The following is a 22,710-nucleotide window of genomic DNA, read 5'->3' as shown; positions in this document are numbered from 1 at the left end:
GCTCCTGCTCTTTTCTCTTCCAGTGATCATTAACTACAGCTGGGAAAGCAATTTTCCATTACAATACTTGTAATGATCTCCTAATGAATTATTCACTCTGCTTTAGAGAAGACACCATTTTAATCTGTGACTGGTAGCTCACAGGTGAAATAAAGATGATTCAGTAGGTAGGACAGGCTGAGATCTGAATGGGTGAGCCTGGAATATTTGGCACCTGGTGTTGTATTAGGGGATGGTCAGGTGGTGTTAGGAAAAGCTTCTGCACCAGAAGGTGGTGGGCACCTGAGCTGCCAGAGCTCAGGAAGCATTTGGACAATGCTCTCAGACAAATGGTTTGGATTTTGGGAAGGGGGTCCTGTGTGGAGCCAGGAGCTGGACTCGATGGGTCCTTTCCAATTTGGGATATGCTGTGACACATTGTCACTATGCTGCCTTTTCAGAGATGCATGGGACCTGTGCCCTCCTGCCACATGCTGGGTAAGCAGCATCACCTTCCATCCCTACTCATTTATTTCCTAACAAAAAAAACCCACAACACAGGGCTCCCCACCACTCCCGAAAGAGCAGACCAACAGCATGGGCAGTTACCAACCTTTCCCAGCTACCCATTATTCTCTGATGCAGTACAAAGATGTGACTACAAGGGCTCCAAATGCCAGGAAATCTCTCCAGATGTAACCTTTCCTCCAGCAGCAGCAGCTCCTGCTAATGCCTTTCAAAATGCCCTGAAGCACTGTGCTGCCAGAAGGCATGCTGCTGCAGCACGGAGCATGAACCTGGAGCAACTCTTAGCTGGGGCAGGATCTGTAAGGAGTCCTTATTTTCATCACCAAAAGGATGGCTCTATATTTACTTTGTTATTACATGGCGTCTTGGGCTTTGTGATTTAGATTTCACCTGTACAAAGACCAGAGATCAACAGCAGCTGTGGATGTATACAAAGTCCCCCTGCAGTTTATAGATCTTTGTGCAGAAGTGTAGGGAATCACCTACAGAGGTGTAGGATCTGTGCCCTGAGCATCCCACAGCTTCCTAAAGACACACCATCCTGCAACAAGGCAGGATTTACATGAAAAATAATATCAGATCTGGGAAAATCTGAACAATTCTGTATGGAAATAAATAATAACCATCAGAGTTACACAGTGTTCTTGGAGCACAAACATGGTGCATGGGAGGGCATCTCCCCTTTGTGAGCCACAGCCTCTGATCCTTTACCACAGTTCCTAAGCACTGATGGCTTTATCCTTCCCAGTGCTGAGTTTGCCTGCACACGACATGGACCTGTGCAAACTGCAGGGCAAGCCCCAGTGCCATTATTAATTACCTCTGAAAGGAGGTTGCAGAGAGGTGGGGGTCGGCCTCTTCTCCCAGGTAACAGTGATAGGATAAGAGGTGATGGCTTTAAGTTGTACCAGGAAAGGTTCAGGTTGGATATAAGGAAAAATTTCTTCTACAAAAGGAGTGATGGGGTCACCAACCCTGGAGGTGTTCCAGAACTGTGGGGATGTGGCACTGAGGGACGTGGGCAGTGGGCATGGTGGGATGGGATGGGGTTGGTGATCACAGAGGTCTTTTCCAACCTTAATGATACTCTGATTTTATGGTTCTACGACTCCATTTGAGGAACAGCGTAATGACATAAACTCATGCTGTTTAAACACTCAGTGGGGAGATAAACACTACGCTGCAGGTTTAATATTGAGAGGCTAAAATGAAAACACTTGATGGCAACTATAAGAATTCCCTTAAATTCTGCAGGTGCTGCAGCACCTCCATCAAAGCCGAAATAGCCCTGATGGCTTCCGTGGCTGAAGGGTGGGACAGAGGGTATTTAAGGCTCTTCTTCCCTTGGGAGCACCAAATCCTCTACAATTCAGCATTTTAACCCAGTGAAGCAAAAACTCAGGAGCAGGGCACAACGGCCATACCTCCAGAGGCAAGTTCCACGCGATGTACACATGGGACTTGTAGTCATCCATCCACACCTCGGCCACTCGCAGGGCGTTACGCTTGGTGTAGAAACCAATGTTGTTGTTGTAGGGCTTCTTCTTGCGTTCGATGTGGGCCACCCTGGAGCAGGGCAGGACTTCCATGCTGCCACCACACAGCCACACCTGCAATGAAACCAGGCAGAACTCCCATCAGCAAAGGATCTGTGAGCAAATTCAAGAGAAAGAAGGCTTTGTGGTTTCTGTAACACACGGTATCTCATCATCTAGCTGCAAACAGAAACCTGTGGTCATGTTTGACCAGCTTGACCACTCTGCTCAGCACCGAGCCAGAGGGAGAAGTTAACCTGTGCCCACAGCGAAATGCACTCTGCATTTGGTGGGATGACACCTACATCACCCCACCATCAGCACCCTGTGGTATTACTGCGTTGCAGGATGGGGTGCTGAGTTTGCAGAGCTGCTTCTACTAAATAAAAAGGATTAGTGCCTGGAATAACTGAAACAATCGCAAGAGCTCCTTCTGCAGAAGGGATGACTCAGAGAAACATATGGCAGGGACAGATTTCTCCCACTTGAAAACATTTGTTCATTATTTTTCTTTCACATGCTGTTTAAAATTCCCTTAAATCACAGTTTACAAGTTAATAAAATATTTGGAGAGCTTCTTTTTCTCAGACACAAAGGGAATCTGCAGAATGACTCGCCATACCTGAGTTCTTCCCTGTTTGCCTTCACCAAGAAGTTATTTATCTTAAATATAAAAAATCCGTGGCAAGGACACCAGGCTCTGGGCAATCATCATTAACACATATGCCAGGCAGGCCTAATAATCCCAGTTTCACCTATTCTGCAGTCTGCTTTGCATTATCCTTTTGCACAGTTGTTGTAACACCCAGTGTTTCTGGGATCTCGTCCAGGCTCACCACCTTTAATCCCATCTGCGTTCCCTAAATGTTATCAACCTGCTCTTTCAGCACCACAAGGAGACTCCAAGCCCCCAATGCCTTACCAAAAACCAACCAAACTCACCCCATTTATCTCACAGGGATCAATAAAGGAGCCCAGGGTGAGCAGCACCACGCAGGCATTTGGGCCACAGCTAGCTAAGGATAAGATATGTTATGCGCAAACCCCAAACATTTGCATCTTCCTGTGCTAATAACATCCAAACAACACAAAGGAGATATTAACAAAATCACGTTAGAGAAGGTGAATTAGTTCACTGCTCAGTCAGCTGCCCTTCGGAATGATGAAATGGCAATAGTTCAACTGTTTGGAGCTGCCAGTTCTGGGGAACCCCGCATCTCCCTCAGTGCTGTGGAGCAGTGTGTGAGACTTCATCCTGATCTGACATCAAACGAATCATTCTCAAAACTTTCAAGCCATCACGTAGTTAAATTGCCATCTTCCACCAAGCTTGCTTCGGGTAGTAAGAATGTAATTTTGTCTTTTGAGTTTTGTTTTAATAATTCACACGGTTTTATGCTAGACAGCTCCTCATACGTTGGAAATATCTGTACAAATGATCTTGAAATGCATATATTGTAATAAACAGAGAGCGCTGGAAACGGCAGTGACTATCTATGTATCCACAAGCCAGAGAGATCAATAAAACCCTAATTCTAAAAAGGCACTTCTTTGGGAAAGAAAAACAAAACAGATGCGTCTATCATCTCGTAAGTAAATCCACACTGTCATTACAGAGACAAAAATCTAACAGCTTCTACAACATTTCTGCTGGCAACAACAGGAACAAAGAGAACGTGGGGCTGTTACACAGGGAGGGGCTGTGTGTTCAGTATTGCCATCCCCACTGAGCAGGGGAGAAGCCGTGGGCCCAGATGCCGCTTGTTCCCAGCGGCAGCGACTTCTTGAGCCTGCTGGCATGCAGGTGAGCAGGTCCTCAGATGCTCAGACCCCCAGCGCAGATTCCTTTCCGTTGTCAACAACTCCTTTGGGAACCTTCATTACTGCCCCTTTGAGCAACCTGCTGTTGCACCGAAGGTATGTGAGGAATAAGGAGACACTGAGAAGTAGGCTTTTCTTATTCATAGCAAATGAAGCCCCAGTCCCTTTGGGTACTCTATCTGCTTCAACTCACAGCTTTAAATGGGCAATCAGTCCAGCGTGGTTTTTTTTTTCTGCCAGTTCCTTCAGGAATTGTCCATGTTTCTTAGCAGAAGTGTAATCAAGAGAAGCAGAATATCGAGACCGATGAAGAAACAAGTTCTTGTAAATTAATTCATGTTCAGCCTCTTTAATTTGGCATAATCTTTCACACTGCTTGCTACAATGGAACAAATAACCATTACACCCATTCATAAAACATGCATGGAGAGCGTGTAAAGACAACGTTTGAAGACTCGAGATGGAGTGTGTAATAGAGCAGGCTAAATATGAGGAACAAGTCACAAGTTTCCCCTTGTTTTCTGACATTCAAATTTCACCATGACTATTAGCTTGCCATTCATCCACCCGTAAAGAGAGGCTGAATTAAAAATAGAAGATTCCCCTCCAGTAAATGACAGTGACTCAGTGACTGCTCCTCCACCCGTCTACACAAATGTACAGAATGATGCCTGGGGTGGTAAAAAAAACACTTAATACTAAATTCTAGTAAAGCACTTCCAGAGAAAGAAAGAGAAAACAAACCCATCGCCAGGAGAGCTTTGGTGTGTTTTCAATCACTGAGGCTGGAAAAGAGCTCTAAGATCATCCAGTCCACCCATCCATCTACCACCATCATCTCCCACTGATCTGCGTCCCCAAATGCCACATCCCTATGGTTCTGGGACACCTCCAGGGATGGTGACCACACCACCTCCTTGGGCAGCCTGCTCCAGTGTCTCACCACTTTTTTGGGGAAGTTTTTCTTAATATCCAACCTCAACCACCCCTCGTGCAACTTGAGGCCATCTCATTTTGTCCTTGGCGACAGGAATGCAACTGCTGTCCATTGTCTGACTGTGGTCCTTCGCAAAAGATGACTTTTATAAGAATTCAACATGGAAAACCAGCAATTCTCAAGCAGTGAAATTTTTGAGTGCAGCTGAAACAGCATCAGCCATCTACTTTCTACAAGTGTTTGCCCATGTGGGAGGCAGCCCTTGGTTAGTGCAAAATCCCATCGCCTTGCTCTAGGGATGGAGTGACCCAGTTTTGCTCTCCCATCACCCTCAGGGAGCAGGAAGGTGTCACAGATGTGTGAAAGCATCGACAAAACAGCACGATGCTGACCTGCACTGGGACAGTGCAAAGCAAGAACAAATTTGGCGTGGTGCAATGCAGCAGTAGAGCTTCTAGGGAGGTGCAGGGTCTTCTCTTGTGCATGAGCATGCAAATACATTACAATATTCAGGGTAAGGCATTCCCCCCACCTCCCAGGCAAGGCACCAGCATCTGCCCTGCCATCAGCCTGCAGGTCTTATGCAAAATCAGAGCTGTTTTCACACTGCTCACGTGGAGCATTTTAATGTGTCTCCATTCCTAATGATGGCTGGGATGTCAGTAGGCGCAGTGCTTGGGGGAATGGCAAGAAGCACATGTCCTCCACTGCTACTGCCCTGCTGGTTAGGGAGGGAGGATGGGCAAGAGTGTGCGAAGTGCAGCACGCAGACAGCCCTCTGTGCTGGTAACAGAGACAGCAAGAAAACCCCCATTTCACTTGACCACCTCACTGCAGTGATCACAGAAACAATTTTCCAAGTGGTATGCAGTTAGGAACAATTACTGTCCACGATCCCCTTTGCCCTCCAAAATTCACTGCAACCATCAATTTGCTTTGCTCCTGCCTGCCAAAAGCAGCAATTACCCTCCAAGAGCATTATTTAAGAAACAAAAGGACTTCTGACAATCTGCCTGCCGTCACTGGAGCCAGCCAGGTGGAAAAGGGAGCCCCAAAGGAGCTGTGCCTGCAGGAATCATAGCGTCATAGAATCACTAAGGTTGGAAAAGACCTCATCTAGTCCAACCATAAAGGAGGGTACTGAGAACCTGTCCTGTGCTACACCAGCCTCAGGGCATCGCCTGTCCTCCCCTGCGGGCTCAAGAATTATCACGTCTCGAGGTTTGCTAGAAGGTTCTGTTGCTAGAATGGGACCAAACCCAATTTAATGCATACTAAGAAAAGGTTGGTACTGCCCCGAAACAGCACCTTCTCCTCTCTTATCATTTGCATGCATGTGAGGAAAAATATCCCATTGCTTGGGCATTGTCTTACATAATGCTGTGTGTCCCCCTCACCCACGGGACATCATTAATAATCATCATAATAAAAAGTCAGAAGGGATAGCAGCTATCTGGGGTCCTGAATGTGGCATTCTAGCTGCAGCTCTCCAAGACTTCCATAACGCACACTGACAGCTCCCATTACAGGATCCTGACTTTCCTTGCTTATAACTTTGGCAAATTTTAAGTATTCAGACTGAAATACATCCTAGAACAGCTCGAGCCTGCCTGTAGTTAATGCAAAGAGACATCATGTCTAATGGTGTCAGGGTGAGTCTGCAAGGTAAACTTCTAATCTCCGAATGTATTGTGACAGAAGGATATGGGGAAAAATGCTCCTAACTTTCATTACACAAACTCCAGTCTTTTCCAGCTGATAAGTTCATTTCTAAGGTGATTAGCAAAACCGTACCTTAATTAGCAACATATTTCCCATTTAACAGTTTTGCCTTATCTTCACCCCCCTCCTTTCTTTTAAAAGCAACTTCTTTAGTTGAGGGAAAAACACAATTATCCAGGGCAGCTAAAATAATAAGAACACATCAGAACAAAGACCTAAATAATGAAACTGAGCAAAAAATTTAATAATAATAAAAAAAAAAGATGGCAAAGAAATACTAATTTCTGCACAAGCTCCCTTCTATAGCTCTGAGATACGGCCTCTCTCTCCAAATTTTTCCTTTTGTCAAAGGAAGCAACACTTTCCCCATCACATTTCTTGCTACATGGCTGAGGCATGTAGCCTCAGTTTGTCCTTTGTGTTCCCATTTTGGCTCCTATGCCCTTATGCCAACATGACAGCGCTGCAGAAGAAGGGTCAGCAATGAGATGAAGAAGAACCCTTGCACCCAAAGTTGCAAGACTCTCATAAGCAGTAAGCTGGGTAATGCTTTATATACGTAAATGTCTATCTATAGGTTATATGCCATATCATTGCTGATGTGAACACCACTGTCTAATTGTAAAAATCACAGCAAGAACTGGAGAAGAAATGTTCAGTTAAATAACTTGAAAATGAGTTAAGAAGTCAATGGGGGGGGAAAGGGAGAGGGAAATAAAATAATGTTTTCTTTCTACGGCAGAAGAATGCAGCATTCACAATTTCTGGAGGTGCACACAAGCACTCCTTGAAAAGGGGTTGCTGTCTTTTAGTTCTTTTAGGCTGGGCATGTGGATTTTCACAGATCCCATTGGAGGAGAGGATTTACCTAACAGCAGTGAACTTTCATGGGCACTGTGCTGCAGCCATCCAGCAAAGGTGCAGCATTGCACCTACAGACCAACAACCACTCGCTGCCTTTGGAAAAAGGCAACTCCGTGTGAGCAGGGACTGATGGATCACAGAATCATAGAATGGCCTGGGTTGAAAAGGACCACAATGCTCATCCAGTTCCAACCCCCTGCTGTGTGCAGGTCGCCAACCACCAGACCAGGCTGCCCAGATCCACATCCAGCCTGGCCTTGAATGCCTGCAGGGATGGGGCATCCACAGCCTCCTTGGGCAGCCTGTTCCAGTGCCTCACCACCCTCTGGGTGAAAAACTTCCTCCTAAGGAATCCTCTTGAATGTCATGACTTTGGACAGGTTCCTGTCTTTGCTGTACCAGACCCGGACTAGAAATATCCACATTATCTTGTGTCCAAACTCCCCAGCTTTTCTGCTGAGACCACTAAATGCATTCCTGCTATCATGGCCATTTAGAAATGCCAAATAGAAGCAGAACCCAGGTGCCAAATTCACTCTGCAAATCCTAACCTACAGCAACACGATGTAACAGTGACGGATTCCATCCTCTTAGCTCTGCGTGGAACATAAACAGTTTAACATTTGACATATTGGAGATGCTAGAATAAAGCAAGCTTCACGTCAACGCAAAGCAGAGATTTCTCTGTGCTGCCACAGTTCAAGGAGAATGAGACATCCACATTGTAATTGTGTTTGCTCAAACTTGAGGCTTTTCCAATGAAAAATTTATGCTGTGCTCCTCTAACAAATCTAACAAAACCTGTCCGACATTGTGCATCATTGCAGGGTACATTGGGCATTGATCTGGCTTCATCACCAGATAAGGTACGTAAGAATGGGTGCGAGGGGAGGCTGTGTTTAAAGCACTCACAGGAGGATTAGCTGGAAGGCATGTGTCCCCAGCCTCCTGGCTCAGAAGAACTGTGGAAAAAGACCACTTTGTCTCTCAGCACATCAGGACGGGTACTTCAATTACTTTTAAACTACAGCAACTGGGGTTACCGTAGCGCTGTCAGTTTAACATTTCTAAAAGTAATTTTTCAAAAGAAGAGGAAGGGAGTATGCCTGTTGAATCTGCAGGGATGCCCTCTCGCCTATATCCCAGCCTTGGCTGGAGCCCAGCTTTGTGCCACCGGCTCCTGTTGGCTGAGCTTGGCATTGTCTCATTGCTCTACAGCACCAGACACACAAGATGTTAACCAGGCACTGGATTACCACTCTTAATGTGCGTGGTGGAGCACGAAGGCTCTGAAGTGGTTTGCAGCTATCGTGTTATAAATCTGTGTCTTTCATAATACATTCAGTGTGAAAATTCCTCAGAGCGCTGATGCAATCTGATCAGTTTTGGCAGCACGACAGGGACCTGATTATGTTGTAATAGCATAACGCAAAGATTATTACAGAGACCCATAAAAGACGAGTGCCTAAAACTAGCATCAACAATACCTGTAAGCCCTTTTGGAAGGCAACGATCACGTTGGGCTTTACACCCTTGTAAGACACGAGCTACCAGCAGGATTTGACCCTAATCTACTTGGAGGTTGCTCACTTTTGTTTTTTATTGCTGGTAACGTACCAAAAGCATCTTGATCACATTCTCTTATTACCACTTTTGTCAAAGCTGTAAAAATAAAGCAGCATAAACAGTTGAAGGGAATTTTGATGTATTTTTCATGCATGGAAAGCCGTTAGAGAAAATTATCCTCAGACAGTTCTCTGGACTAACAGAGCTCCACATGGGGAGCAGCAGGAGAAGGGGGAAGGTGTCATGGAGCAGTTTAACTATAAGAGGCAGTTCTGAAACAGAATTATTTATGCAGAGAGAGGCAATGCATGCTGGAGCTGACAGCTCACCGAGCTCCTTCCAGTCATCTTAACTCCAGCATATCACGACTGCGGCTTCTGTGATCGGTAATTATAGATATCCTCTCATCAGACGCTGATGGGGAAGGCACTGAAAGGAAGCCGAGCTCCGACGTAGATACTTGTAGATGGCTAGGATTTAATGCAACTCAGATGATCCTCTCTGCAGAAAATTGCTCGAGCAACTCATCAAAAAGAACAGCTAATGAGTTTAAAACTAGAACATGGAACTGAGGGAGGAAACGTACGCAGTGTCTGCTATTTGGTGTGAACACCCATACACACATGTACAGACACACAAGGCATGTCCTGCCTTGTCAGAGCTCTAACCCAGACTGACAATGCTTTCTGGGCTCTCAGATGTTTTTGCTATGGACTTTCTCATTCATTAGGTTTAGAAAGAATGCCAAACATCAGCACTGAAACAGACTGTCAGGTTTCCCTGAGGCTTCTACCCTCAGTTTTTGATTCTGTTCCTATTAGGAGGGGCTTCAAAGGGCTCTGTCTGTCCCTGATGCAGAGCCCCCACACCCAGACACCGGGAATCTCCAAAGGGGTGGGGGGGAATCCATTGGGACCACAGGAATTTACACGCCTCTGAAAAATGCTGCTTTACAAACCTTAGCACTGTATTTTAGTTGAATCCCAGAAACAAAGAATGATAGAATCACAGAACTATGGAATAGCCAGAGTTGGAAGGGACCCACAAAGATCACCAAATCCAACTCCTGGCTCCACACAGGACCACCCAGACCCTGCGTCTGAGAGCAGTGCCCAAACTCTCCTTGAGCTTTGATCAGGGAGGGCCGTGCCCACTGCCCTGGGGAGCTGTGCCATGCCTAACACCCTTTGGTGCAGAAATCAGACCGTCATTTCAGTAGTTAGCTATGAGCAGCTCATGTAGGGCAAGCAAAATTTGTAAGCTAGCTATAACTTTAGAGGGGAAAAGCCAGCTGCCTGTGTTACTGAGGTCCGTGGGCTATTGCATGCTACTGCTCAGCACATTCCCCCTCACGGCACCACGTATGCTGCAGGCAGACTTAATGTGTGCAAGTTTGAAATCTGAAAATAAGGTCCAAACCAGATGGTTAGAGACTGGGGCTGCTCTGTCATATTTTTGCCATTCACTCTGCCATCTGCTTATTTTCTAAGGCAATGCTAAAATCTCATCTTCGTCTTGTGCTTTGAAATAATGAATACTTTGCAACTCAAAGCAAGTGTGAAAGTTTAAAGCCCGAGCAATTGCTGTGGCTCTGAAGCTATCATCAGCAAAACTGCTGATAACTGACTGTCACAGACAGCCTTCGACCTCCACTAAAACACTCCCTTCAAATTCTGGCACATGTGCAGGTGAAGCATTGCGCAAAGGCTCTCGAAGATGAAAAGCCTCCTACCAGCTGCTCATCAGCACCATCGTCTGTTCAATACCACTCACTCCTTCAAGGCTGGCCAACTCTGGAACCATTTCCCTTCGGTACAGATAAGCCACTGAGCTGGAGCTGTGATTTTTAGCTGTGATTTTGGAAGCCCTGGCATGGGGACAGCAGTGAGGATGGTAACAGCAGTGCAGCTGCTTGATGTAGACATGAGCTATTCCAAGGGCATGAAATTATTTTGGTGCCCGTCCACCTGGACTCAATTCTTTCATCTTTAAAGGTTTCCACTGCAAGTGGCCTGGGCTTGCGTTCATGGTTAGATGTCAGTTTACTAAAGACCACAGCATTCCCCTGTTATGGGAGTACACTGGGTGCATGGTCTCTGGCTTCAGAGGACTTGAACTTGCTCACAACAGCCAGCACCAGCCTTCAACTCCCTCACTAAAACCACAGCCACGAAGACAGGGGCTGTGTGGTGAGTGGGGACAGACTTGGACAGGAGGGAAATAAAAATGGATCCAATGCAGAGTGGGGCTTTCCCCCCACACAGCACTGCCTAAAAACAGAGCTGCATTCCTTTTTTTATTAATACAAATCTTAATTAATGCTGTCTCTGTAGAAGCTAACCCTGATCAAAGCCTTGTTTGGTTATGGAGTCCTGCAGAGACAGCATGTGTTTGAACTGTTGAGGGTGATCCAACCCACTGGAACAGTCACATCTTCATGGGAAGACATGAGATTGCATTATTCATGCCCAGAAGAGCAGCAGCAAGCCTCTCCCAGGATGGCCACACACCTCAGATGTGCTCATGTCCCACCACTGCAGCAGGGAAGTGTTATTTGTGGCTGCTCAGAAAGCACGCTGCTTCACGTTAATTCCTCTTATAACACATGTTGAAAATTGTTCCATTGGTCTGCAGGACCAAATTTCCACAGCAGCTATCAAAATGGTTTTGAAAGATGACCTTGGCTGCTTGCACAACCCACCAGCTTGATACACTCCATCAGCTTGCTCCTCCTCTTCCCAAATCCCAGGCACAAAGCTTCTGCCGCATCTCTATGTCCCTCGGGGTCTGGTCACAGCACGGACACCACAGAGCATGACCACTAATGATTTTTCATGCAGCAAACACCAGCTGTGCTCGTTATATTGCACCCCGTCAGTGCAACGTAACAGCAGTGAGACACCAATGAAACGGCAGCTCTGCATTGCCTCCGGGTGACTTCGGTGATGTGCGGCTGCTGTGTGACAGAAGGGAGATGGGCTGCTCTAGCAGGGTGTCCCTTGGGTCACATTCCCAGGAGGGATGGCTGGATAGTCCTCCACACTGCTGCAGTGTCTGCCCGCTGCCCTGAACTCTGACTGTACACACACACAAACAAAGCTCTCTGCTGTAAATCAATCCAGCGTACGGCTGCACTTGATGGGTCCGCGCGAGAGCTTCATGAAAAAGATAAAACGCAGACTACACAGCCACTTTGATGCTTAGATTTTTTTCTTTACACTTGTGAAAAGCCTGAAATATCCCCAATTCTTTGTTTTACCCCTGCACATCTAGATATAATGTAATCCTGGAAGTATTTTGGCAGGGTAGAGAGAAGAGCTGGAGCTTCTCCATCCCATGGAACCAGTTGATCAGGTGTGTGGCTGCAAGCTCTCCATGGCTGCAGTCCTCTGTGTGCACCCTTACACAGAGCTCTTGCCCGGTAACTATTTTCCTTTAACTATCTGTACTTCCATGAACAGGAAAACATACCCTCCTTATCTCACCCAGCCAGGATGCACAATGGGAGCACCCAGCACTGGGACACAGAGGCTGAGGAGCCTCTGACCTCCATCCTGGGCTGGGGATACCCATGAACAAGCTGATCCAGTCTTGAAGCTCAGCCAGCATTGAGTTGAAGTAGATGACAGCCCTCAAGAAGTCTGAGTCTGAATTATTCTGCAACTCCTGTGCAGAGATGCTTAAGACAGATGTACAGAGATCCCTGTGAGGATATCACTAGGCTAGGGTAGAAAAGTTGTGAATTATCATCTTGGCTCTTCCACCGAGCAGCCTGACAAGTTACTTCTGTGCTATCTACCCTAGTTCTCCCCTTCCACTAACTGTGTGGTCTAACCAGACAAATGACACATCTAACCAGATGTCGTGAGGTGGGAGCTGTAACAATATGTGGATGGCTCCTTGTGCTATACTGGTCCCTTCAAGATACTGGAAAACAAGGAATAACTTTGCACAGTACGAATCCTCAGGCTATTTTAAATTTAAATATCTATACAATGGTGTTTTTCAAATGTTTCTCACCTCTGAGCAATTTCAGATTTTCCAGTTGAGGAAAAGAGACCTTCAGGAACTTCTCCAAGTTCAATTATCATATAAGCATATAAGAACTTTTGTTTCCTACCTGCTTGCAAACAGTACCTCAACAGCTGATGTCCACAAGGAGCAGACTAAAAATCTGGTCTGAGATGTCTTCTAGGTTCCTTAGTCCATAGAGAAGATGGGAACATTCATTGTGTGATTCAGCTAGACCAGACAGCTAAGCACAGGTGAGATGAATCAGAGCCTACCTTCCTCCTCCTCCATACAGCATGAAGGATGTTAACTGCAGCTGGGTCAATAAGAACAACAAGTTGGTGGAAAGGAAGAGATGATTAGGAATCTTTTATAGGTCTCCACTTAAGTCGATCAAAGATGTGCAGTAAATTTAAAAATGAGAAGCTGAGTTGATAGAGAAGAAGAGAGGCAAAGCGAGCACATTGCCATGTATTACAGAATACGCCTTCAGCAACTGAGATGTGTAATAAAAGCCCTGTCTTTCTGAACAGTCCTTTCTCAGGAGTGAATCCCTGCACTGAACAACCTCATCCCAAAGTCCTCCATAGTTCAGCTGCATTCTGCTGAAGCCATGGATCCAACGAAACAAAAACACCTTTGAAACAGAACTAAGTTCACTTATTATAAGGGTCCAACAGTATTTATCTTGCATGATATCCAGAATGGTTTGGCAGAATTATACATTAGCACCTTTGTGTGCTTAATCTGACAGGACCCAGTTCATTTGTTTGATGTTACCTTGTTTGCCATCATGTTATCTACACAAGTCATGCTAAATATTTAATAGACCTTAAGAACATCTATTCTAACTCCCCAAATGCATAATCATTGTTTAAGAGCATCTAATATCCATCAGCTTCTATTTTTATATCTGGTTCCTTTGTAAAAGCATAATTAATTTACTCTTCCTAAAAAAAAAATAATAAATTAAAAGCCTCTGTAGAATAATGATGTCTTCAATTCCTGCAGAGGGAACTGCCAGCCTGGCTACCAGCACTGCATTTCATTCAGCACAGCCCAATTCTGAGGCTGCATTTTAATAATGGGAGCACGGTCCTTATCCATTCTTCCCTGACTTCTCTTGTCCTTGATTTGCCAATTAGAAATGACTGCAGTAGAAGTGATACAATCCCACAATGCTGGTTGCAGACAGATTGTCACCTGAATAGCTATTAGAGAGCAATAAAAAGCTCATAAGGATTTTTTTTCCCAATGAAGCGTGTTGATGAAAACAATGAATGTTTTCATTTATTTATATGTATATACACTTATGAGTACACACTCGGATACTTTGTTCTAACACGAAGAAACCAATTATCATTCTCTGCAACTCCAAGCCTCAAAAAGCACCAGGAAGTATGAAAATGGTGATTATATTCTAATAAGACATTTCCATAGAGAATATTCCTACTTCTTTCAGCCAAAGTCTGAGACAGCACAGAAAACAGGCAGTCGCTGTAGAAACTCATCAGTAAGGTAAAATTGCTATTTTCCAGCTCTTCCAAAAAAAATGGGGCTGTGCTTCAAGCTGTCCTGTGTTGGCATCCACCCCCCACCCACCAGCCAACCGCCCTCAGTGCTGTAGCTGTGAGTGCCCAATGTGTGTACTATGAATGCCCATCCCTACAGTGTCACACAATGACTGCATCTTTTCTGTCTTCTCCTTTTTGGCTGATTCTAGGCATCCCCACCAAGTGCACAGATGGTTTCCATGGTCCCAGGAGGGCAGAGCCCACCAGTGCCTGCCTCAGGGGGAAAACTGCATCCTCTGCAGTGTGGAGTGCAGGGACTTATGCCTTATCTGCACCGCATAAAGACCTAAAGCAACAAACTGGTTTGGTGTACTACCTCTGGCCTCACCCAGCTCCTTCCCAGCTTCAAGCAATCTGTTGCTCAGGGACTTAGGGAGCAGCAGAGGCCTTTTATTCAGTAACCCCCAGAAGATATTTTTATGTTTCCTATTGTTTTTTCCAGGGACAGGCATGGGAAGAGCAACTCACTGCTTCTAAGTGTCTGAAAAAGCCAGGGCAGGGCTCCTGTATGTCATGGCCACAATACATCCCACACGTGCCTGCTTTTCTCATGGTTCCATATGGGATTCAAGATGACCCCACTGCGTAGGACCACCCCCCTCAGCACCTATGCTTGGATTGAGCTAGCACCAACAAAGAAGAGACAGGGAAGAGGTCTGCAAGAGAACATCAATTATTATTCTTTGACTGAATTACCACATGCTGTATCATGGAAAAAGGGCTGTTCTCTGTTAAAAAAAATTCCTTTTTTTTTTTCTCCTTCAGCATCCAAGAGAAACAGCAAAGCTTTGGAGGGTGACTTAGGGGCTTTGCTCCTTCTCAGCAGCTTTGCTGCACAAGGCCAGAGTGGCTCTTCTGCAATTGCTTGGCAACAGACCATTTTTTCCTTTTATTACACATCCACGCTCTGGACTCGCTGCCCTGTGGGAAAGCCATTTCCTCCAGCTCTTCTTCCACAGCTGGGGAGGGCTGAACAGAGGAGGCAAGGAGAGAGGCCAGGCTGCCCAAGAGAAGCAAATCACTCTCCCCCAATTACAGCCAGACAACAAGGACTCCAGGAAGAGCCTGTTTTTTTTCATTCGAGCAGCTTTCTCACAAGAAGAGGACAGAAAATCCTGCGGGTTGGCAGACGCAGCCAGGTTTCACTCAGTGCTCCCACAGCTCCTCCACATCAGCTGTCTCCATAGAGCAGTGTGGGCAGAGAAGATGAAGTGAGAGCTTCCAGAGGAAATCAGAATGTACAGGAGAAAACGGATGGACCAGGAAGCCTAGCAGTGATGGTGCAACATATGGTGCTGTTGTGCTCTCCATGTTCTGCATGGAGCAGTGAAGCAGAGGAGAACTTCCAAGACTTCACTGCCATCAGTCTACAGAACTTTGGTAGCACTGATGCCCATGGACAACAAGAGACTCTTGCTGCAGCAGGATAGGAAACCCAGCCCAAGCAATGCTGCTCCTCAAGTACTCATGGCAGCTCCAAGCAAAGGGACACTGAGGCAGGCTTCCACCAGTAGAAACCAAGAGCGTGTATTTATCATCCTATGCTGTGGGGCCATACAAGACTGCCATTAGATACTGTGACCTCAAAAAACATCATGTTTTAGGCTCTTCACGGAGTTGTCCTCTCATCTAGCCAAGTTCACAGTACAAGGCAGGGCACTACAGCTTCTGCAACGGTGCTGGTCTGTGGAGGACATTCCTGTTCCCTCCCTTCTAAAGCCTAAATAAACTAGCCTAAATCTTCTGGCTTAGGATTTATATGGCACACCAGGGATGGGAAGGGTAACATGATCTGTTGTGTAGGGCCTTCTGGTGGAGCTTTGCGTGGCACGGTGAAGGCTGACAGCGAGTCTCTTACAGCAGGACTTTCACTAATATATTCAAAATGTTGTATCTGTAAGCAGGCTGCGGTGTGGGAAAAGCAATCCCTGCCACTTAGTAGGAGCAAAGGATGAAAGACATCACTCGTTAGCAGTAAACAACTAACGAGGCCAGACTGTTCTCAGTTATTTTAGTCTGAGAGACTGAAAAAGATGGGTGCTCCTGATGTGTCACTGAGATAATTTATTCTGCCACATTCTCCTTCATGTCTGTGAAGTGATTCCCAAGTCATTTATCTAAATGAACCATCACATTCTTATAAACAAGAAAGTGTATGATGGTTACCCAGCCCTACTCCAAACTCTGTCTCGAACCTTGCAAAGGAGGTAAAGGATAAAAAAGTTTTTGAGTTTGTTTTTTTTTTCAACTATGTCAACAACAAAAAAAAGACTAGGAAAAATGTGGGTCTCCTGCTAAATAAGATGGGTGCACTGGTAACAAGGGACACTGAGAAGGGGAATGCGTTCTTTGCTTCAGTCTTTAATGCTAAGACCAGCCCTCAGGAATTCCTGACCATGGAGGTAAGAGAGAGAGTCTGGGGAAAGGAAGGCATCCCGTTGGTCAAGGTGGATCTGGTCAGAGAGCACCTAGCCAAAATCAGTGCACACATACCCATGGGCCCCAATGGGATGCACCCACATGTGCTGATGGAGTTGGCAGAGGTGATTGCTGAACTTCTCTCTGTCATCTTTAAAAGGTCTTGGCAAATGGGAGAGGTGCCTGAAGACAGGAGGATAGCCAATGTCACTCCAGATTTCATAAAAAGCAAGAATCAGGATTGCGAAACAGGCCAGTCAGCCTCACCTCTGTCCCTGGAAAGGTTATGGAACAACTTGTTCTGGATACCCGTTCAAGCATTTGGAAGAGAAGGAGGTTATCAGGAGTTGTCAACATGGATTCACCAGTGAGGAATAATGACAGGCCAACCGGGCAGCCCTCTATGTTGTCATCATGGGGTGAATAGATGGGGGGATGGATGTTGTGTACCTTGACTTCAACAAGGTGTTTGACACTGTTTCCCACAACATCCTTCTTATTAAACTTAGAAAGTGTGGGGTAGATGAGGATGGTGAAGTGGGTTGAGAACTGGCTGACTGGCAGAGTTCAGAAGGTTGTCATTAGCAGCGCAGAGTCTGGTTGGTAACTAGTAGTGCTCCCCGGGGATCAATGCTGGGTCTGGTCTTGTTCAGCATCTTCATCAATGACCTGGATGAAGGGATAGAATCCACTCTCAGCAAGTTTGCTGATAATAGAGAGCTGGAGTAGTGGATGACACGTCAGAAGGCTGTGCTACCAATCTATAAGGCCTGAACAGGTTGGAGAGTTGGGCAGGGAGGAACCTGTTGAGGTTTAACAAGAGCAAGTGTAAAGTCTTGCACCTGGGGAGGAATAATCATAAGCATCACTACAGGTTAGGGGATGACCAGCTGGAGAGGAGCTCTGTGGAGAAGGACCTGGGGGTCCTGGTGGACAACAGGTTGACCATCAGTCAGCAGTGTGTCCCTGCAGCCAAAAAGGCCAGTGGTATCTTGGGGTGCATTACAAATAGTGTGACCAGCAGCTTCCTCCTACCCTTCTGCTCTGCCCTGGGGAGGCCACGTTTAGAAGACTGTGTCCATTTCTGCACTTCCCAGTTCAAACAGACAGGGAGCTCCTAGAAGAAGTCCAGTGAAGGGCCACAAAGATGAAAAAGGGCCCACAGAACCTTGCATATGAGGAAAGGCTGAGTAACCTGGGTCTGCTAGCCTGCGTAAAGACTGAGAGCACATCTGATAAACATTTATAGATATCTACAGGGAGGTGGGAGGCAAATGGATGAGGCCAGGCTCTTCTCGGAGGTGTGTAGCAATAGGACAAGGAGTGATGGCCTAGAACTTGAATGTAGGAAGTTCCACACAAACATGTAAGACTTCTTCATGGTAAGGGTGATGGAGCACTGGAACAGGTTGCCCAGGGAGGTGGTGGAGTCTCCCCAGTTGGATGCCCACCTATTGCAGGGTACGTGCTTTAGCAGAGTGGGCTGGACCCAATGATCCCTTGAGGTCCCTGCCAACTCCGGTGATTCTGTCATTCTCTAACCTCACACTGGAGCCCTCTTCAGCTTTTCCCTGCCTGTTCCAAGCACTCACACAGTCACTTACACATCTTAAGCTGGCTTTCATTAAATTGAGATTAAAAGGACTCTCTCCACAGACAAAATTGTGAAATTGAAAAAGTCTCATTTCAGCTTTTCCTTCCAAATACGAAGCTTCCCATTCAAGGGCACACCAGCACTAATAACTTTTCTGCTGAAGTAGCTACTTCTATTTTATTCCTTAAAAAAATGCATTACAGAGGTTACAAGCCCCAGAGCAGTAGCATAGGAGATGCTTTTAGGTATCTCTGGCATATGTGCATGACACTTTAGTCCAGGAAGCTTTATGAATACACCAAAAATACAAATGGCATGAATGTGGAGCGCCCGGCTCTGTTCCCATCCTTTAGGTTGCAGATATTTGCTCTGAATTCGGCATATGAAGAGTTGATTATATCTCAAAAAGTTGAGTCAAAAGGATTTAAGCCTTTTTAAAAATTTGCAACACTCTGATGTCAATGAAATTCTTTCAAAAAGGAAGCAGAGCATTTAAGGTTCATCAAAACGTGCAGCTGGTGTATTCTGAATTTTGCATTAAGTTCAAAAGTTGCAATAAATTGTAAGAAATAAGGAAGTTGTGACTGGAGCAAAATTCAGATTTACCAAAGCAAAACATTGCCATCAACTCGATCATTGCTAAACTTCAATTCTGGAAACTTTTCAGTACTTTCTGAAGAGCATTTCAAAATCCAAACAAAATAATGAGTTTTGGAAACAAGAATATATGAAGTGGACGACACAGAAGAAAACAATGAGCAGCACTGCGTCTCTGGGTCATGATGACTCATTTCTCTTATGTTCATTTGTTTAGATTTCAACACCAACTGTTATTAGTTGCCTGATTCACTGGCGTTCATGTGCTCTGTATGAATTTAAAATGACAAATAAAGCAATTCCCTGCAAGCACACAAAACCATAAGAGATGGAAACAAAGCATAAAATCAGAAGAACCCATCCGGATTGCTGCCCAATTGACGTTACTAAATTTTTCTAAGACACCTGTTGGAAAAAGTGCCCACTGCTGCAGCATCAGCTGCTGAGCAGAGTTTGCTTTTAATGCATCCCTCTGCTCTAGCAAGGTTATGCAGGAGAAGGGATCCTCTGAGGCTGTTTGTGGCTTTGCAAGACACACCAGCATGTTAATTATTTTTTTTTTAAACACCTGCAAGTCACCAGGCAGCTTTCAAGTGACTGCAAACCTTAAAGCACGAAAATCCTTCAACCAAATTCCCTCTGAAATGAAGTCTGGGCCACATCCTGGCTCGGCTTCAAATTACACTTGTGAAGAGCAAGCCAAATCCCTGAAAGAAAATGGAAATATCTCCATCCACTTCAATAGGCTTTAAATCAGCCGTAAGTGCGGCCCCCACCACTGAACTCGGCAGCGGTTCACTTGGGAGATGCCAATGCCATCAGCACGTACCAGGGCCGAGACTTCAATCAGAATACGATAATAAAACTTCATTTTAATTAGAAAGATGCATTCAGGTGCAAAAGGATCTACTCCTCCGAGGCGCATGGAGAGCTCTGGGTCTGAGAAGTGCCTCCAAGCTCTGCTTCATTAGTTTAACTAGGAGATGCTCGTTGATCTTTCCTGTAAATGAGCAAGCTCTAGCACACCGTTAAGCACAGTTATGCACATCGTGCTGGAGGCAGAAAAAAGCCTGCCTGGCTGCTCACATCCCTCTTACAGCCATGGACAGCCCAGATAGGAAAAGGCCGGGGTTCTCCTGCCTCCGTGGCACTTCCATGCGTTGTCAGCTTTCTGCCTGAGTGTAGACATGAAGACTTTTCTCCCATCAGCAAGTCATCCCATGTAGGTTTGAATAAGCAGTTTCCTGCTGAAAGAACTGCCACAGAGCTGCTGCATCTCTATTTTCATTACACTCTGACCCAGTTCAGAGCCGAAAAGACTGCCAGAGCCTTCAGTATTGCTGGGGAAAGAAAAGATCAGGCTTGTTGTCACCAGCCGTGCCCAATGCCAAAGAAAGCATATTACTGGTCACACACAATGATAATGCATGTACCAATGTACCCATGATAACAGGGCTTTGTACATGCTCACAAAGCATATAATAACTTACCTTGTTCTCATTTGCTGCATTCTGTCTGTCATGGTTTGGGTGCTTTTAAATGTCTTTAGAGCTATTTAGAATTACTCATCCTTCTGCAGGATGAAATGAGAATCTGAACTCAAACTGCTGATACTGAGCTCGTCGCTGACTGTTTTCATCTCTGTATAATTACTTTTGAGATAGATTCCTTCACCAGGAGGAATGACTCAGGTTTCCCAGGGACTGACACACACTCTGTTCCCCCTTGTAATAAAGCCATGCTGAAGGTGTTTGGGGCAAACCACTGCCTAAAACTGCAGCAACATCCTGAGCTGCATGCCTTGTGTCCATACCCAGCAACAACAGGGCAAGCCAAGGTGTTCCCAGCAGAAATCCCTTCTAGAACCTCAAGCTCAGACAAGTCAACCTTGTCAGATAGCAGGAACTCTGTTTCCATGAAAATCACTGAAGTTTGGAATTTTCCTTACATTCTCACAAGTCCCAGATAAAGGCAACAGTGGAAACACTGATGCTTGTTTTTCAGAGCTTCTCCTGTTTGACCAGTCATTGTGCTGCTTTACTCTGAGCACTGTGGGCATACGGATGCAGCATTTATACAAGGATGCTCCTCACCAAACCTGTACAGCAAAGCCATGGATGAACCCCTCATTCAGCAGTGCTGGTGGAAAGCTGGTGTAGAAAAAACTGCTTCTATTTCTCTTAAGCTCCATGCGCACAGGGTAACAACCAGACTTAATTTCATCTGCATTAACATCACATATTAATGGTTCACACACACATGATGAGCAAAATGCAGCCAAAGCCTTGATGCTGGGAATGGCAGAAGGCCTCGGTTTTAGTCCCAGATCCCTAAAACCTCTTAAAATGAACCAACAGCAGCTACTAAGCAAATATATGGTTTAAAGGTAGCAATTAATTTACAAGTTGTCAGGGGTCGCATCCCACACTATCTCTGGATCAAGCAGTAAGAAGCATTTAAATCCTTCAGGAAGGCAGTAACAATTACTTGGAACAACGATATTGTACTTGTTATTTTTCTTAAAAGTGCTTTCCTTTGACCAAAATCTATTCACAGAAGCACAGAATGGCCTGGGTTGTAAAGCACCACAATGCTCATCTCGATCCAACCCCCTGCTACGTGCAGGGTTGCCAACCAGCAGACCAGGCTGCCCAGAGCCACATCCAGCCTGGCCTTGAATGCCTCCAGGGACAGGGCATTTGTTGTATTTCATTTTCATGCTGGTACTTTTTCTACAATGAGAACGAAAATGCAATGCTTTCCCACACCGAAAAAGGAAAAGAAAACTGAGAACTCCTCTTCTTCTGCTTTTCCCTCCCTGCTCTGGGAAGAAAGCATGTCCACGAGCAGCACTGCGCAGTGATGCAGGGTGGGGTGAGCAGCCCTCTGCAGGCATTGACCATGGTGGAGCCCGAATGTGGGGCCAGGGACACGGGCAGGGATGGATGCCATGCAGCTCATCCACAGATGGGACCGGTGAAGCAGAGCTTCAGCCAGGGCTGGCATCCCCATGTTCTGGGCTCTCTGGAGACAAAAGTGCACTTTGTGTGCCTGAATGTGCTTCAGGCCTCAGGCAAGGCCCATGGAAATCAGTGCAAAAATTCCTACTAACCTCAGCAGACAGTGAATAAGGAGTAAAATATTTAGTCACCAGAATGAAGCACCAGATGTTATTAGGTCTTTATTAAACAAATTAAGCAGATTAGCTTGACAAAATAAAGGCCTTTCACCTCCTTAGGGTGGAGGCAGCCTTGGTGTGGCCTGGTCCATTGAGGACCCCAAGCCAGGGACCCTATCCAGCCCACAGCTCTTTGCAAGTCCCTTCCACCCACACTGATTTATTCACTGTGTCAAAAGCGAGGCTTGTTTTTGCCATTAGCTGATCACAAGAGAGGCACCTTGTCCTCCCCCCACGTCACCCAGGCCTGGGCACTGCTGACCAAGTGATTATAGTTTTCTGAGGTCATTCGTATAGAAAAAATAAGTGAAAATCTATAAAGCAGCAGGAAGTCTACAGCCTGACAGAAGAAAACATCTTTGAAAACTGAAGCAGTGACTCATTCG

The 22,710-nt window shown here is 45.7% G+C and overlaps 1 protein-coding gene across 1 annotated transcript in view; it reads right to left on the bottom strand.

Moving 5' to 3' along the window:
* GALNT17 (polypeptide N-acetylgalactosaminyltransferase 17) overlaps positions 1–22,710 on the bottom strand; it is a 181,299-nt gene that overhangs the window by 12,517 nt on the left and 146,072 nt on the right. The window contains exon 7 of the mRNA XM_052688489.1: positions 1,932–2,117. Within this exon, the coding sequence (XP_052544449.1) occupies positions 1,932–2,117 (186 nt within the window). The remainder of the gene's footprint in view (positions 1–1,931; positions 2,118–22,710) is intronic.

The sequence above is a fragment of the Tympanuchus pallidicinctus genome, unplaced genomic scaffold (assembly GCF_026119805.1).
Source record: "Tympanuchus pallidicinctus isolate F22 unplaced genomic scaffold, pur_lepc_1.0 scaffold24, whole genome shotgun sequence".
In the NCBI taxonomy this organism is placed as follows: Eukaryota; Metazoa; Chordata; class Aves; order Galliformes; family Phasianidae; genus Tympanuchus; species Tympanuchus pallidicinctus.
Note: the sequence above shows the minus strand (reverse complement) of the source record. Positions and strands in the feature narration are given on the sequence as shown.